Source organism: Ascochyta rabiei, chromosome 10, assembly GCF_004011695.2.
Source record: "Ascochyta rabiei chromosome 10, complete sequence".
NCBI lineage: Eukaryota > Fungi > Ascomycota > Dothideomycetes > Pleosporales > Didymellaceae > Ascochyta > Ascochyta rabiei.
The window spans coordinates 484,546-497,838 of NC_082414.1; the positions used below are offsets into that span (position 1 = coordinate 484,546).

The 13,293-nt window shown below is 52.2% G+C and overlaps 6 protein-coding genes across 6 annotated transcripts, besides 1 other annotated feature; 3 read left to right on the plus strand and 3 right to left on the minus strand.

Moving 5' to 3' along the window:
• Positions 1–278: 278 nt before the first annotated feature.
• Positions 279–1,019, minus strand: EKO05_0006277 (uncharacterized protein; the record flags this gene model as incomplete). The annotated part of the gene is made up of 1 exon (XM_038946069.1): positions 279–1,019. One exon carries the CDS (start codon positions 1,017–1,019, stop codon positions 279–281), a length of 741 nt encoding a protein of 246 aa, XP_038797780.1.
• A 1,634-nt stretch (positions 1,020–2,653) lies between these two features.
• On the plus strand, positions 2,654–3,445 carry EKO05_0006278 (Acetylxylan esterase; the record flags this gene model as incomplete). The annotated part of the gene is made up of 3 exons (XM_038940369.1): positions 2,654–3,010; positions 3,060–3,212; positions 3,266–3,445. The coding sequence occupies 3 exons, from the start codon at positions 2,654–2,656 to the stop codon at positions 3,443–3,445; spliced, it is 690 nt and encodes a 229-aa protein (XP_038797781.1).
• A 491-nt stretch (positions 3,446–3,936) lies between these two features.
• Positions 3,937–3,957: a tandem repeat.
• Positions 3,958–4,095: 138 nt separating this feature from the next.
• On the minus strand, positions 4,096–5,467 carry EKO05_0006279 (uncharacterized protein; the record flags this gene model as incomplete). Its single annotated transcript, XM_038940517.1, has 2 exons — positions 4,096–4,366; positions 4,419–5,467. The coding sequence occupies 2 exons, from the start codon at positions 5,465–5,467 to the stop codon at positions 4,096–4,098; spliced, it is 1,320 nt and encodes a 439-aa protein (XP_038797782.1).
• A 1,403-nt stretch (positions 5,468–6,870) lies between these two features.
• Positions 6,871–8,094, plus strand: EKO05_0006280 (uncharacterized protein; the record flags this gene model as incomplete). Its single annotated transcript, XM_038946070.2, has 1 exon — positions 6,871–8,094. The coding sequence occupies one exon, from the start codon at positions 6,871–6,873 to the stop codon at positions 8,092–8,094; it is 1,224 nt and encodes a 407-aa protein (XP_038797783.2).
• Positions 8,095–9,129: 1,035 nt separating this feature from the next.
• EKO05_0006281 (uncharacterized protein) lies at positions 9,130–10,952 on the minus strand (the record flags this gene model as incomplete). The annotated part of the gene is made up of 4 exons (XM_038940564.1): positions 9,130–9,672; positions 9,720–10,534; positions 10,585–10,639; positions 10,692–10,952. The coding sequence occupies 4 exons, from the start codon at positions 10,950–10,952 to the stop codon at positions 9,130–9,132; spliced, it is 1,674 nt and encodes a 557-aa protein (XP_038797784.1).
• Positions 10,953–12,047: 1,095 nt separating this feature from the next.
• On the plus strand, positions 12,048–13,264 carry EKO05_0006282 (Taurine dioxygenase; the record flags this gene model as incomplete). The annotated part of the gene is made up of 2 exons (XM_038940353.1): positions 12,048–12,804; positions 12,858–13,264. The coding sequence occupies 2 exons, from the start codon at positions 12,048–12,050 to the stop codon at positions 13,262–13,264; spliced, it is 1,164 nt and encodes a 387-aa protein (XP_038797785.1).
• Positions 13,265–13,293: the final 29 nt, after the last annotated feature.

Sequence of the window (13,293 nt, forward strand, 5' to 3'; positions counted from 1 at the left end):
AGGACCGGCTGCTGGATGTTTGTACTTTGTAGTCTGTTTTCTGCGGTCAAGTGGCAGTAAAGTATTCCTTCCACATCATTCAATCTTCATCCACTCCATGGCCATGTCCACCATTTCGCTATCCTATCTCATCTCTCCCTCTATCATGACCTTTCCCTACCTGTCTTACATCCTCTTAGCCTCCTTCAACTTCGCACCACGCTTATCACGACACACCTCCCCCATCAGAAGTGACCTCGTCACTACAGCCATAGCACCCCACCTCCCTCGCCAGCGGGCTACCAACGCGAGAGCCCGAGCCGGACGGGTTCCGCACCGTACCGCCATGGCCCACTGCTCGCCGCACGACCATGCACACCATCCTGCCCCACCGGCGCGGGCGGCGAGATGGATGGCCCGCTGCGAGAGCGCGAGACCGGCGACGTGTGCGAAAGCTGGCGCATGTGAGCCGACTCGTCTTGTCCCTTGGTCACGATGATCACGGGGAGGATACGCACCTTCCTGTCCGCGCCCATGTGCAGGTGAGTCGGGACGAGGTTCCTCCGCAGCCGTGCGTGCAGAATCCCTTCTTCTGGCGTCCAGGACCTCAGGTTGTGGTTCTTTGCGCCCCGCGCCAGTGCCGCTTGGTCGGTGCGAGTGAGCGCCGTTGCGTAGTAGCGCGCCAGGCTGCGTGGCTGCTTTGGGTGGTAGGTTGGCAGGCTGAAGTTGCGCACGGGAGATTGTCGACGACGCTGTTGCTTGCTTGCTGCCTCCGACGCCGCACCGTACTCGGTCGTGGCCTGCGTACAGAGCTGTGGCGACGCTTCGGTGGTTGGAGCAGCCGCTATCGAGCGGCGCACTGCATTCGAGCGGCGTAGCGAAAAGGGCAGCTTTGGGAGTTGGGGTGGCTGTGAGGATGGTGGGTCGGCCGCCTGAAACGGCGGCTCTGGGACCTGTGGGCGGAGTGAAAGCGACGGAGTGGTGGTTAGCGGTCGCTGAGTGACGGGGGCCACAGTCTGGGTCTGGGAGAAACACACCATTGTCAAAATGATTGCGTGTACCTGGAAAAGGCTCTGATAGTATGCGATACTACTCTGGAGATGGAGTTGCGGCATATCTCAGCCACGATTTGATGGTGCGAACTGCGGAGGCAGATGATAGTACGTGTATTCACCCTCACTGTTCACTCATGGTTGCGATGCTCACACATTGTTCACGCAATATGACTGAACATCAGCCCACATTACATCCTCTACAGGCCATCAATTCTTCCATCGTCTGTCAACTATGTGTGCATGGAAACCATAGCCACTTGACCGCGTTTACAGCATCTTATCTACAGCTACATCTCCGTAATAGATGAGCTTCGAGAGGTCTTTCGATAGTCTCATAATGTACACGAACCGAACCCGCCTCTGTTCCTTTGATTTCGTCCAGCTCTTCTGTAGGCTCGTCCACTGCCGGCTCCGCACTGTCCCAAGAGGAATGGGAACAAGTCAGCCCAGCCCAGATCTAGACTGCAATACCATCCGAAGAGTACGTGTGGAACGAAGAAGACCAATGCAGGAGGTGATTCAGATCACGCGCCGGTGGTCTACTTCAGGGTACTCAGGAGCACAGTCGAGGGAAGGTGTGTTTGCGTCTTTCCCCCCAATTGGCTGTCATCGACAAAGACTTTTCTACCAACTCTTACATAGTGTGCTATACACTTGCAACGCAGCAACTCCAGCCTGAGGCAGTCACGCAAACAAAGACTGCAAGAGGAGCATACCCCAGATTGTGGCAGCGACGCAAACCGAGCACGTCAGTGACATCACCCAAGGCCAACCTCGACAACTTATATGCAACTTGTGAACAGCCTTACAGCCTCATCTTTGTGGCATGGGCTTCAACAGATTGTCTAAGATTGTCTTGTCGCCCAAATTTATGTTTCATTTGACAGCCTGTCGCGCTGTTTCATAATACCGCCGCTGGCATCTGCCATGTGCAGCTGTCGTTCTTTGTATCAAAACTGCCACTTACTCTACGCATTCTCGCCGAGCCGAGCGTGGAAACATCATTGGAAGCGGACGACCATTTTCCTGGAGAGATGGTTCGAACGAGCCTATAATTGCAGCCATCCATGTTCTCGACGTTCATGGGCTTTTTAGCCCGGCCCCACATGATCGTCGCCCCCGTTCATCTAGATTGCTCGTCAATGCAACCTTTTAGCCATTGTGCTTTCAGGTCTGCAGCTATCGTGCTACCAGCCGGCAGATTTTATGGTCTCTAGAACATGGACAGCGCATCGAAACACATCAGTCGTACCTCCCACAATTTGTTTGCTCCCATGAGCCACCGGGAATCATATGCACCCCAGAGCGCCACAGTTTGCATCCGCATGAAACAGACATGGGTCACGGCAATTACCCCTGGCTGATTGCCAGCACAGGACTACGTATTAATTACGGACGCGGGCGAAAGGACGAACGATCTTTTCAGGAAGCTCAGCAGTCTGTTGTACCCCACAAAATGATTAGGGGCTTGTTTGAGCCTCAGTGATTCTGCCTAAAGAACGGTCCCATCGCCTCAGCTTGACACCTACAAGTTCACGCTCAATCGCTGCCCGGATACGACCAACAAGCATCTACTCGAAGCATTCCAAGACATCGCAGGCAATACCATTCCGTCCAACATGAAGTTCACTGCTGCAGCCGCTCTTTCTGTTCTCGGCCTCGCCGTCGCAAATCCTGTCGAGCTTACCGAGAGGCAGAGCTGCCCAAAGGTCTACATCTTTGGAGCTCGTGAGACTACTGTTGCCCAGAGCAACGGCTTCGGTACGGCTAGTGGCCTCGTGAACCAGGTCAAGGCTGCCTACTCAGGATCTGGCGCCGAAGCCATTGTCTACCCTGCATGTGGTGGACAGGCATCATGTGGCAGTGTCAGCTACGACAACTCCCAGAGCCAGGGAACCGCTGCCGTCATTAAAGCTGTCACAGCTTACAACCAGAAGTGCCCCAGCACACAGATCGTGCTTATTGGATACTCTCAGGTAAGCTCCTCTGAGCAAGGATTGTAGACTGCTCGCTCACCAATTGTAGGGCGGTCAAATCATGGACAACGCAATTTGTGGTGGTGCTGGAGCCACACTTACTGGAAACGCCTTGAAGGCCGTCAAGGTTGCCATCTTCATGGGCGACCCACACAATCGTGCCGGCCTTCCTTACAACGTCGGCACATGCACTGCTGGAGGCGTGAGTAACTTGTGCACATCGGCCCAGGTTCTGACTGACAAATGTATCTACAGTTCGCTGCCCGCCCTGCTGGCTTCCAATGTGCTCCCGCTAGCACAAGCATCATTAAGTCATACTGCGATGCTGCTGACCCATACTGCTGCAACGGTAACGACGCCAACACGCACCAGCAGTACGTCAACAAGTACGGTTCTCAGGCTTTGGCTTTCATCAAGAGCAAACTTACCGCATAGGCGTCAAAATAAGTCCATGCCGATCTCGCCGAGGGTGGGGCACCGTTGGCCTTTGTTGTACATATTCAATATCAATACATACATCTCTGAGAGGTCCTTTGATACTCACGTTGACAAAACCCTCCAACAAACATGCTAATAAAATGTCAATTATTTTTTTGATGACTCATCAATCAACCACAGGGTGGTATGGTGTAAGTTCAAGTCACCAACTGCTTCACAACCGTTGTCTAACGATTCTTCAGCTAGTGGTATGACGTCGCGTTGTGGCTGGCGAGCACCTAGTGTTCCGATCCAGATCCGCGCCAGCCCGTGTTCGATTCACGGTACCGCCAAAATCGCGTCTTTTTTTTTTGGCTTCCTTGAACGTTGCTGCTTCGCTTTGTGTGTTGCTGTGGGGTCTTCGGTTTTTGCTCCGCGTGTGGAAAGAAACTAGTACGCCGCTAGTGACCTAGGTGACAGCGTTTCCTTCACAACGACTGTTGAAAGGCGTGTGTGTGTGTGTGTGTGTGCCAAGCTCATGGTCATGTATAACGTTAAATATCATGCTGCTCGTATGTCTATATCGAGTCGATTTGAAACCCCAAGACGCCGCGCGGTCCATGCTAACATGCAGCCTAACCAAATCCTTCGCGAGACTCGCTCTCTTCTCACAACTTCGCCTTCGGCCACTGGTCCAACAGGTCGTTCATCTCAAACCTCGGCCAGTCGGGGTTTAGAGAGGGAGAGGGCCTCTCGCGATCCCACGCCCACTTCTCCTTTAAATCTGGCCTCAGTCCGTCTTCTAGCATCTGCACAACATACTTGCCCAGCACGGGGAAGAACTTGTAGCCGTGGAATGAGCCGCATGTTGCAATGTACAGACCCTTCGCTGCTGCGTGTGGTGAGATGATGAAGTCAGAACTTGTTGTGAACGCATCCCTGATTATTGTTAGTACGTGTCACGAAGCTGAACGAGGGCGAAATAGCTTACCAGCAGATACGGTGCTTGTCCATCTTCCAGTTTGCGCCATTCTTCCCGTAGAAGACATCGTTTGCGTGGTCGATATCCAACTTCAGCGGCCCTGGTACGTTCCATTGGTCGTAGTCCGGTCCAGACGGTGGCGCAGAGACGAAGCGTCCGGGAAGAACTTCATGCGTATTCTTGAAAATCTTCTCTCCCCACCACTTCAGTTCGCGGTCCTTGGTAGGGGGCAAACTGCCGATGAAAGGCCCGGTCTGAGCGTTGTATCCTTGAACACCAACAGGCATGTGCTTGAAACGCTTGTATGATTCCTCGTCAAGAGTAGTCATGCCGGTGGTGATACCGCCAGCGACAATCCTGTGGCCAGCACTCAGGTTGTTGTTTCCACTCCTCTTTGCTGCCTGCTCCAGTAACTTGGCGGTATAGGCTCCGGTCGACAAGATGACATTGGTTGCTGATACTGTCTTGCCGTCTTCAGTCTTTACACCTGTGCAGCGGCCGCTGTTGTCGATTTCCAAACTCTCGGCCTTGCCGACAACATGCTTGACGCCTTTATCGATAGACCATTTGGTCACCGCTCTAAGCGCATTGCCAGCTTCTGACCACCCACTCGTCTTGTTGACAAGTACTTCTTTCGCGCCATCGTAGTTTGCATCCTCGAAGAGCCCGCCGAACAGCTTCTTCGCCTCCTCAACCGACACAGCCTTTAAATCTGCTGCACGACCGAGCTTCTTGTAGTTGTTGATGACATCTTGGGCGTAGTCTGAACGGCACACCCAAAAAATACCGGTCTCATGAAAGTAGGGTTTCCAGAGAGGGTCCGATTTGAAAACATCCTGTGCTTCGAGTGCGAGCTCAGTGTACACAATGTCGTCATAGTCAGCGCGCACGACCTTGTTCCAGTCCCAAGAGGCGGCCACGCGGTTGTCTGCGTCGTAAGCATCCTGATCGAGGATTGTGACTTGGCGATCAGGATACTTCTTGATCAGGTGGTAGGCGGTGGAAACTCCGAAAACGCCAGCTCCAACGATGAGGTACGATGGCTTTGAGGTTGTCATTGTGTTGCAAGGTCAGGTCTCGTGCAGGTGAAGAGCAAGAGCGCGATGACAGTACTCTTCAGATCTCTCCCTTCAGTCTCCGTCCTTATAACACATCAGCTCCATCAACTTATCGCGACATACTAGCCTGTTTTTAGCCACAAGTTGTGGTCGGTGTCGCGCTAGCAGCGCGGGGCTCTTTCTTTGTGTGGGGAGAGGTACCCCAATCAGGCAAAGGAGAACGAATTACGCTTTCCGACGCCGTTATCTGGCGCTTGTCCGCCGGCTGGCATGACCTCAAGCGGAAAACGCTTGTGAGAGGTAGGATGCATCTGATGATATTGCGGCGATTCCAAGTCCATTCCGTCGCGCAGCACTCTCAACGCTTCGGCACACGTTGGAGGGCTTTGGGGACCCTCCCGAAATTAAGCGAGACTTCGGGTGTTACGCGGTTGGGTAGTCATGTACAGGAAGGATGTCGATTACAACTACGGGAATAGCTATTCAGATCTGTGGTACGACACGGAGGGTACCCTTGTCAGATAGCCTGTAGAAGTTGCAGACCTAGCAAAATTTCTATCAGACAATACATAATATGGATTGTCTAAACGATAGCACCCACCGTCCAAGATCTTGGACCGCCTTGACATGAATAATGTTGCTACAACACCGAGCTCTCAACTTGGGTACGCGACCTCTAGAGGTTCAAGTAGATCATTGACCGTATATTTGACGCTAATCATCGGAGCAATAGCGTACATCAAGCTCCTGATGCCCTCTTGAACCAAGCTCCGAAAACTAAGACTACAGCTGACGCAAACCGCTACCAGAATGCATGCAGAGTCGTATTCAAACTTGCTATCCATGTTTTTGAGATTTTCTTGATGTAGATGTAGATCTCATTTGGTCTTGTGTGAGTTCAGATCCCTATTACGCAGTGAGCATTTACGGAAGTGGTCAATTGTCCGCTAATGCTTGAACCGCGTTGACAAAAACTGATAGGGCCACTGGTTGAACGCTGCATCCTGATTGGGCACTGATCTTCAATCAGAATAGACCTCTCTGGATCTTGGCATCCGCTTTGCGAGTGAGAAGAGCATTTGATTGCGTCGAGAAAAGGATAGGGCTCACCGTCGTCGTAGTAGGAGCAGGTCTTAAAGCCACTCGCAAAGCGTATCGCAAATTCAACATTTCGTCGACTTGTAGAGAACATGGCACGTTCAGCACTGCGTCGCGTCAGTCAACGGACGCAAAGATACCTTCACCTACAATGGGGCGCAGCTTGCTCTGCTTCACTCTCTGGCGCCCGCATACGTCCGGAGCACCCAAGCACCTCAATATTCTTGAACACTTCTTCTTGAATCACTCACCTCACCGGGCCATCTACATCTGCCCAATTAGCAGTGTTCAACGGCACCTATTTGATGAAACCAGAGCGCATTACCAGCATGAGCGCAGTGCGTGGAGTCTTGAACAAGGCACAATCCGAACACGCATTGCTCTTCATATCGCTTGTCGACAATCACAAAAACCATCCACACGCGTGCAAGCTTGCCCAGCGTCTCATCTTTGGGCCAAACGAGAGAGACTTCCCCGGTCTAGGCAAAAAGCTATCGCCCTTCGATGTCAGCGGACTGCCTTCACCGGATGATATGCAGAGACTTCTCATCGATGACCTCCGAGCAGCGCGCAAAGAGCACAACGACCACGTAACTCATACCGTTGATAATAATGCAACAGTCGGCTCAGAAACAGACGATAAAGACATATGTTCCAAGCTGCTCGAAACCCTGGCTGATCACGACAACAAGGCCAGTGGCGGTCTTCTAAGCTTTCCAAGTCGATCGCTAGACGAGACCTGCGGCGACGCGACAGGGGAATGCGATGACTCCCTGCGAGAGTCCATCACCACTGCGACAATTTTGCAACGCGACACCCTTCTCTCGATTCAACATAGCAACGAGGGAACCACCTTCACAACCTTGTTGTCAGGCGCCATAGCTTGGATCATCTGGCCGCCAACAGATCATAACACCATCATGCTCAAAAGCTCCTACGAGGCTTTTGACAATGGGTTCGATGGCACGAAAACCAACGTGGCTGCCGAGCTTGAAGGCGGCGTATGTCTTGTTCAGTCTGTCGGTGAAGCTATCCGCATTCCTCCGTTCTGTCCGATCTTGTGCTTGTCATTGGAGCTCTCAATCCTGGCCACCTACTCAATTGTCAACATTGATCAGGTTGTTAGCATGTTGCGTAAGCTCCCACTGCTGCAAGTGTGGTTCAAGTCCGAGATTGACGGTGAGCGCAAGCAAGCTGATCTCGTTACCGCGCTGCTCGAGCAGTTGTCATCTATCCTGGAAGGCAGCTTTGAACCAGCCAACCTAAAGAAACACAAGTACCCTTATCTTCAGGAAGGTCCATTGCGCTCATTGTTGCAAGCGTGGGACGATGTCAAAAACAACGTAGCTCACATGTTGGATCCAGTGAGCACTGAGCGCCTGATGAAGATGTGGGAGCAGTTTTTGCGTAGTGCACGTGGACGCGAGTGCTGGATCTGTGGAAAGACTATCTGTAATAAGCCCAGGGACATGCGCAAGCACTTCAAAACCGAGCACTGGCCCGCTGCAGACATTGCGGAGGTTAAATAGCATCAAGATACCCGCCTGGATGTATCTGAGACGATCGTTACTCCAGCTGTTTTGCCAGGAGAGACCGAAGAGGAGTCTTTCCAAGAAGCTACACATGTAATTGAACGACAGGAAGGTGAGCCTCAAGGACCGTTCGAAGAGGTCGTCGGTCTGCCTTCTGTACTAGAAGGGACCGAGGGCGAGCATCTTGACGATGCGATGCAGCTGGATGATTTGACATAATCTCAGATGTAGTCCTTCTACTGTGGGGTTGGACAAAGGACAGGTGAGAAGGGTAGAAACGTGAAGCGAATGAGCCCTGAGCGACTCATCTGCAACTAGACTCTTTCTGGTAGGATGCGCCCTATTTGCACTCGTCATCAAAGGCTTCTGCATCTCTCTGGTCTCTTTTTCGTATATGATCATATAGCCTGTGATACATCCTGACGCGCAGTTTTGCGTCGGTGAGCTGGGTAATCTGCATGATTGAATGACGAACGTGATGTCATAGCGCCACATCTGAGATCCGAATAGCTTCACACTGCTGCATTCACTCAACAAGGCGCACCTGGAATTGACCGAATCTCTCAACCTCCCCGCATAGCAGTAGTGTCTTCTCGCGTAGGCAGTGTTGCTAATAATTCCACTGGCGGTATGTATTCCTGCCGCTCCTCGAAGACGGCAGTGAACATGCTGTTCAAGAATCTTTCCGTCGATCTAAAAGATAAGAACGTCCCTGTGATTTTGCTGCACCCGGGCTTTGTGAAAAGCAAGCTGGACAAGAAGTGGAAGGAGGGTGGAAATGAAGATGTCATAGGTGCAGTTGAGCCAGATGTTGCGGCGGCTGACTTGTGGAGAACACTGATGGGTAAGGGAATGGAGAGCTTTGGGAAGTTTTGGCATAGAAGTGGAGAGGAGTTACCTTGGTAAATGGAGTCTGATGGTGCATGTGTTGAAGGTGAATGAGAGCCACTGACCCTTGTATGCTATCAATGTTCCGGTATATTTGTTTTAACCCTAAAGAAATTTGGTCTAGAATTCCCTAGGCTTAAGAATTTAATGCGCAAATCTGAAGTCCAAGCGCCTGTTTCCTTTGTCTTTCGTGGTCTCGAGATATGTCACTTTATCTTCCTTTGACATGCTACTCCAAACTGCCTCTCTCCTCTTGTTGACCGTCACGTAGAAGATCTTCGCGCCAATAAAGAGCGCAAAGTTATAGGCACAGATCGCAATCAGCACCTTGTTACCCCTACGATACAGCGGCTTATCATCTTCGCGATAGATGTTCTGTGAGATGATACTTCCTGCCTGCACCGTCATATTGTACAGCGCAGAAGCAACAGTGCGTGTCCGGACGGTGCCTGCGTTGCGCGAGGTGATAGCGACTAGGATAGCGTGCACGTACGGATGGCCGACGACCAAAATAGCTAAGACCCATCGAGCCCAAGGCGAAGTGTGTGGGGAGATGACCTCTAAGGCTATGAGGAGGGGAAGAGCCCATATTTGGGAGACCAGGCCGACAAGGAACCGGTCGTTGACTTTCTCGGATACCCAGGTCCAGAACAGGAGCTGAATAATGAAGAGAACATAGGCGGGAATCTGCTCAATGTCAGCATGAAACATTGTCATATTAATGGAGCACGTACTGTAAGAAGGTTGGTCTCGAAAGTTCCAAAACCCAGCGATCGTAGTTGAAGAGTGAGGTACGAAGTAACCGGGTTGAACGGAATGGTCCAAGACAGACCAATCAGGTAGATTGGCCACATGTGGTAATCCTTGAGACATTCCCAAAGCATAGGAAACGAGAGACCTTGTCGGTTGTGCATGTCTCCCTTCGAGGGGTCGTCTCGCAGGATGCGGTTGACCATAATTTTCTCCTCTCGCTCATCGAACCAGCCTTTCTCGCCACGAAAAGGATTGATCTTACTTGTAGTCGCAGACTGCGTTGGAGAAGGCGGCAGGTAAAACCAAGCGGAAATGCCGATGAGACCCGTGAGCATCCCTTCCAGGGCGAAGAGCCACCTCCATCCTTCCATACCATTTCGGCCACCGAGACGCAAGATGCCAAATGCCAGAAACGCAGAGATGATCTGGGTGGATTGATACGAAACCCAGAACCAGCTGAGGCGAGCCGGAAGCTCGAACCCTGTGTAGAAGTAGCTCAAGTATAGGATGTTGTCCGGGATAAAGCCTCCTTCAATGAGCCCGAGAAGAGCACGGCATGCGTAGAAAGAGCTCCTGCCGCTAAGGAACGCTTGCATACTGGCAACTAGACTCCACGAGACCATCTGGATTGGAATCCAGTTGTCGGGTCCGATCTTTTTGCTGATAAGTTGAGACGGCAGCTCAGCGCAAAGGAAGCATATGTAGAAGATAGTCTGTCCATAGTTGTACTCGTTGGTGCTCATACCAAGATCGGTCAAAAGGTTGTCTGACAGCGCCTGGCTGATGTTGCCTCTGTCTAATGTTATGTTAGTTCCATTCTTGAGGTGGTCGCTCAGCCTTTCGTACCCAGTTGGAGCGCAAAGAACATAAGACAGACAAAAGTGCATATCCGCTTGTCAATCTGGCGAGTGTCAGCGGGACTGCTTTGGCGTGAAACGAATGAGGTCTCATACCTTCCTGATTATCTTCTTCTCCTCCTCAGGCTCCCACTCAAAGTCGGGATCATATCGATGCAACCCTTCATAGCTGTCGACAGGGCGGTAGTGATCCGACTTGAGCCCACTAGCAGCCCAGGTAGTCCCTCGCTTGCCAGCACCGGCTTGCTCAATGCTCGTCTGACTGGAACTCGCACTCGTGGGAGCATCAGTTTCCAGCTTCCCAACAACGGGAAGGCCCGTGGCATTGTTAAACGCCGTAGTCACGTTACTGACCATGGTGTGCGGATCTACCTGGTGTCTTGGATTGTCTTGGGAGTCTCTGGGCGAGCAGTCAATCAGAGTATAAGTAGGACCCGATCGTCCCCATTGCGACAGCCACGATATCAAATTTTCCTTCATCCTGGCAAAGACACTTAGTGGAAATGGCAATCGAATACCATGTCGCACATCTCTCTAGTGCTGCGACCATGATGTGAACGGTCCGTAGAAAGGTGCGATCTCGCCACTCATGCTGGGACCAGCGCTTCTCGAACATAAATGTGGCAACCATGTCCCAGTGGCCACTATACTGCGCGTCAGTTCTCACTAGCAGCAATGACTATCTAGCAATGTTGGGTAGACATAGCCAATGGGCCTCGCAAACAAGCGGCCTTGGGTGCGAGCCACACGCGACGCCATAGCTGCGCTGCGTATGATTCGCGTTCGGTAAGGCTCCGATGTCGTTCAAGGTGGAGCAGCGTAGGGTTTTCTGCAAGCACGCAACGTTTTGAAGTTATGTCGCGCTGAGCAGCCGAGAACGCGTCCTGGATGATTCGTCGCGCCGATGTTTGATGAGGCATTGCGTGATTGGCCGGGTAGTTCACGACATCAACAGCAAATGTTGACTCGCGACGGTCTCATTCCTACCGGCTCTGGCATTATTTTGGCGCGTAATTGATCGTGTGTTGACCAAGGCGGCAGAACGCGCGTGGGGAAGGCTGAAAATCGCGTAGAGCCGCGTGGGCTATCCTGTTTCGGATGCGTGGACTCTGATAAGAACGCATGGAGTGATTTTGTGCATATTGATGCCATCAGCATCCAATCTGATTAGGTCGGCAATACCGCGGGACCGGTGTCTTGCGGTGTTCATGGAGGGGTCGTACTTTCACTACCGTCTCACGTTAGCTGAACCAGTTGCCCCCAGGAATTGAAGCGAGGTCACGCAATAGTCATATTCCCGTTGCTGTTCCCGCCGCCTGCGAATGACGTTCGACATTCAGACGGGATCACAGCACGCCTTTTGACGTATAAGAGACATTGGGGTCCAACTAGAGAGCGTTTGCTGATCATCGCATCGAACCTTGAAACACATACCACTCCAACTCCTTTACAATGGCCCCCGCACTCGTCGATACGGTCGTCCATGAGCAATCACCGGTCAACTTCAAGTCGCAAGCCGGCCAGTACAAGGAAGCTGCCTTCGGTGGCCCCAAGCTGTACAAAAAAGAGCTCGAACTGAGAGGTACTGGCGAGCATGCGCCCGCAAGGTACCCAAACTACCTTCCAGTGTGGGACTTTGAAAAGAAATATCCTGCTCTTGAGCCCTTTGAGCACTATGAACATGGCAAGGATGCCGATGATTCGTTCCCAAACCTCTTGAAGGACGCCAAAGTTGCGGATCTGACGGCGAATATTGGTGCTGAAGTTACAGGTGTGCAGCTGAGCAAGCTAACCGATGCTGGCAAGGATGAACTGGCGTTGTTTGTCGCTCAGAAGAAGGTGGTAGCATTCCGCGATCAGGATTTCGCAGACCTGCCCATCAAGGACGCACTGAACATCGGTGGCTATTTCGGTCGACACCACATCCACCCTACGTCTGGAGCTCCTGAGGGGCACCCAGAGGTCCATCTTGTTCACCGAGGAGCCGACGACACCACCGCCCGCGATTTCTTTGAAGAGCGAACAAACTCGATTACATGGCACTCAGATGTCACCTACGAGAAGCAGCCACCCGGCACTACATTCCTGTACTTGCTGGATGGTCCTGCAGCAGGAGGTGATACACTCTTTGCAAACCAAGCAGCAGCATACAAGAGGCTATCGCCGGAGTTCAGGAAGCGTTTACAAGGACTGAAGGTTGTCCACTCAGGTAAGCCGTGATCTTCTTGATAGCAGATGAAATAGATGCTGATCGTGGTGCAGCTGTCGAACAAGCGGACAACAGCAGAAACCGAGGAGGCGTCGTGCGTCGTGAACCAGTGACCTCCATCCACCCACTTGTTCGAACACACCCAGCTACCGGTGAAAAGGCGCTTTTCGTGAACCCTCAGTTCAGCCGTCGCATCGTAGGCTTCAAGAAGGAGGAGAGTGACTTCCTGTTGAACTTCTTGTACGACCACATTGCCAAGGGTCAGGACTTCCAAGCTCGCGTCAAGTGGGAGCCGGGTACTGTCGTAGTCTGGGACAATCGTGTTACTGCACACTCGGCGTTGTTGGATTGGGAGGACGGCGCGCGCAGGCACTTGGCAAGGATCACACCGCAGGCCGAGGCGCCGTATGAGACGCCGTACGAGGAGCGCAACAGCGGTGCCGTTGGATTCGAGTACTAACTTTTTCTCGAGCATAATTCAAACCTTGG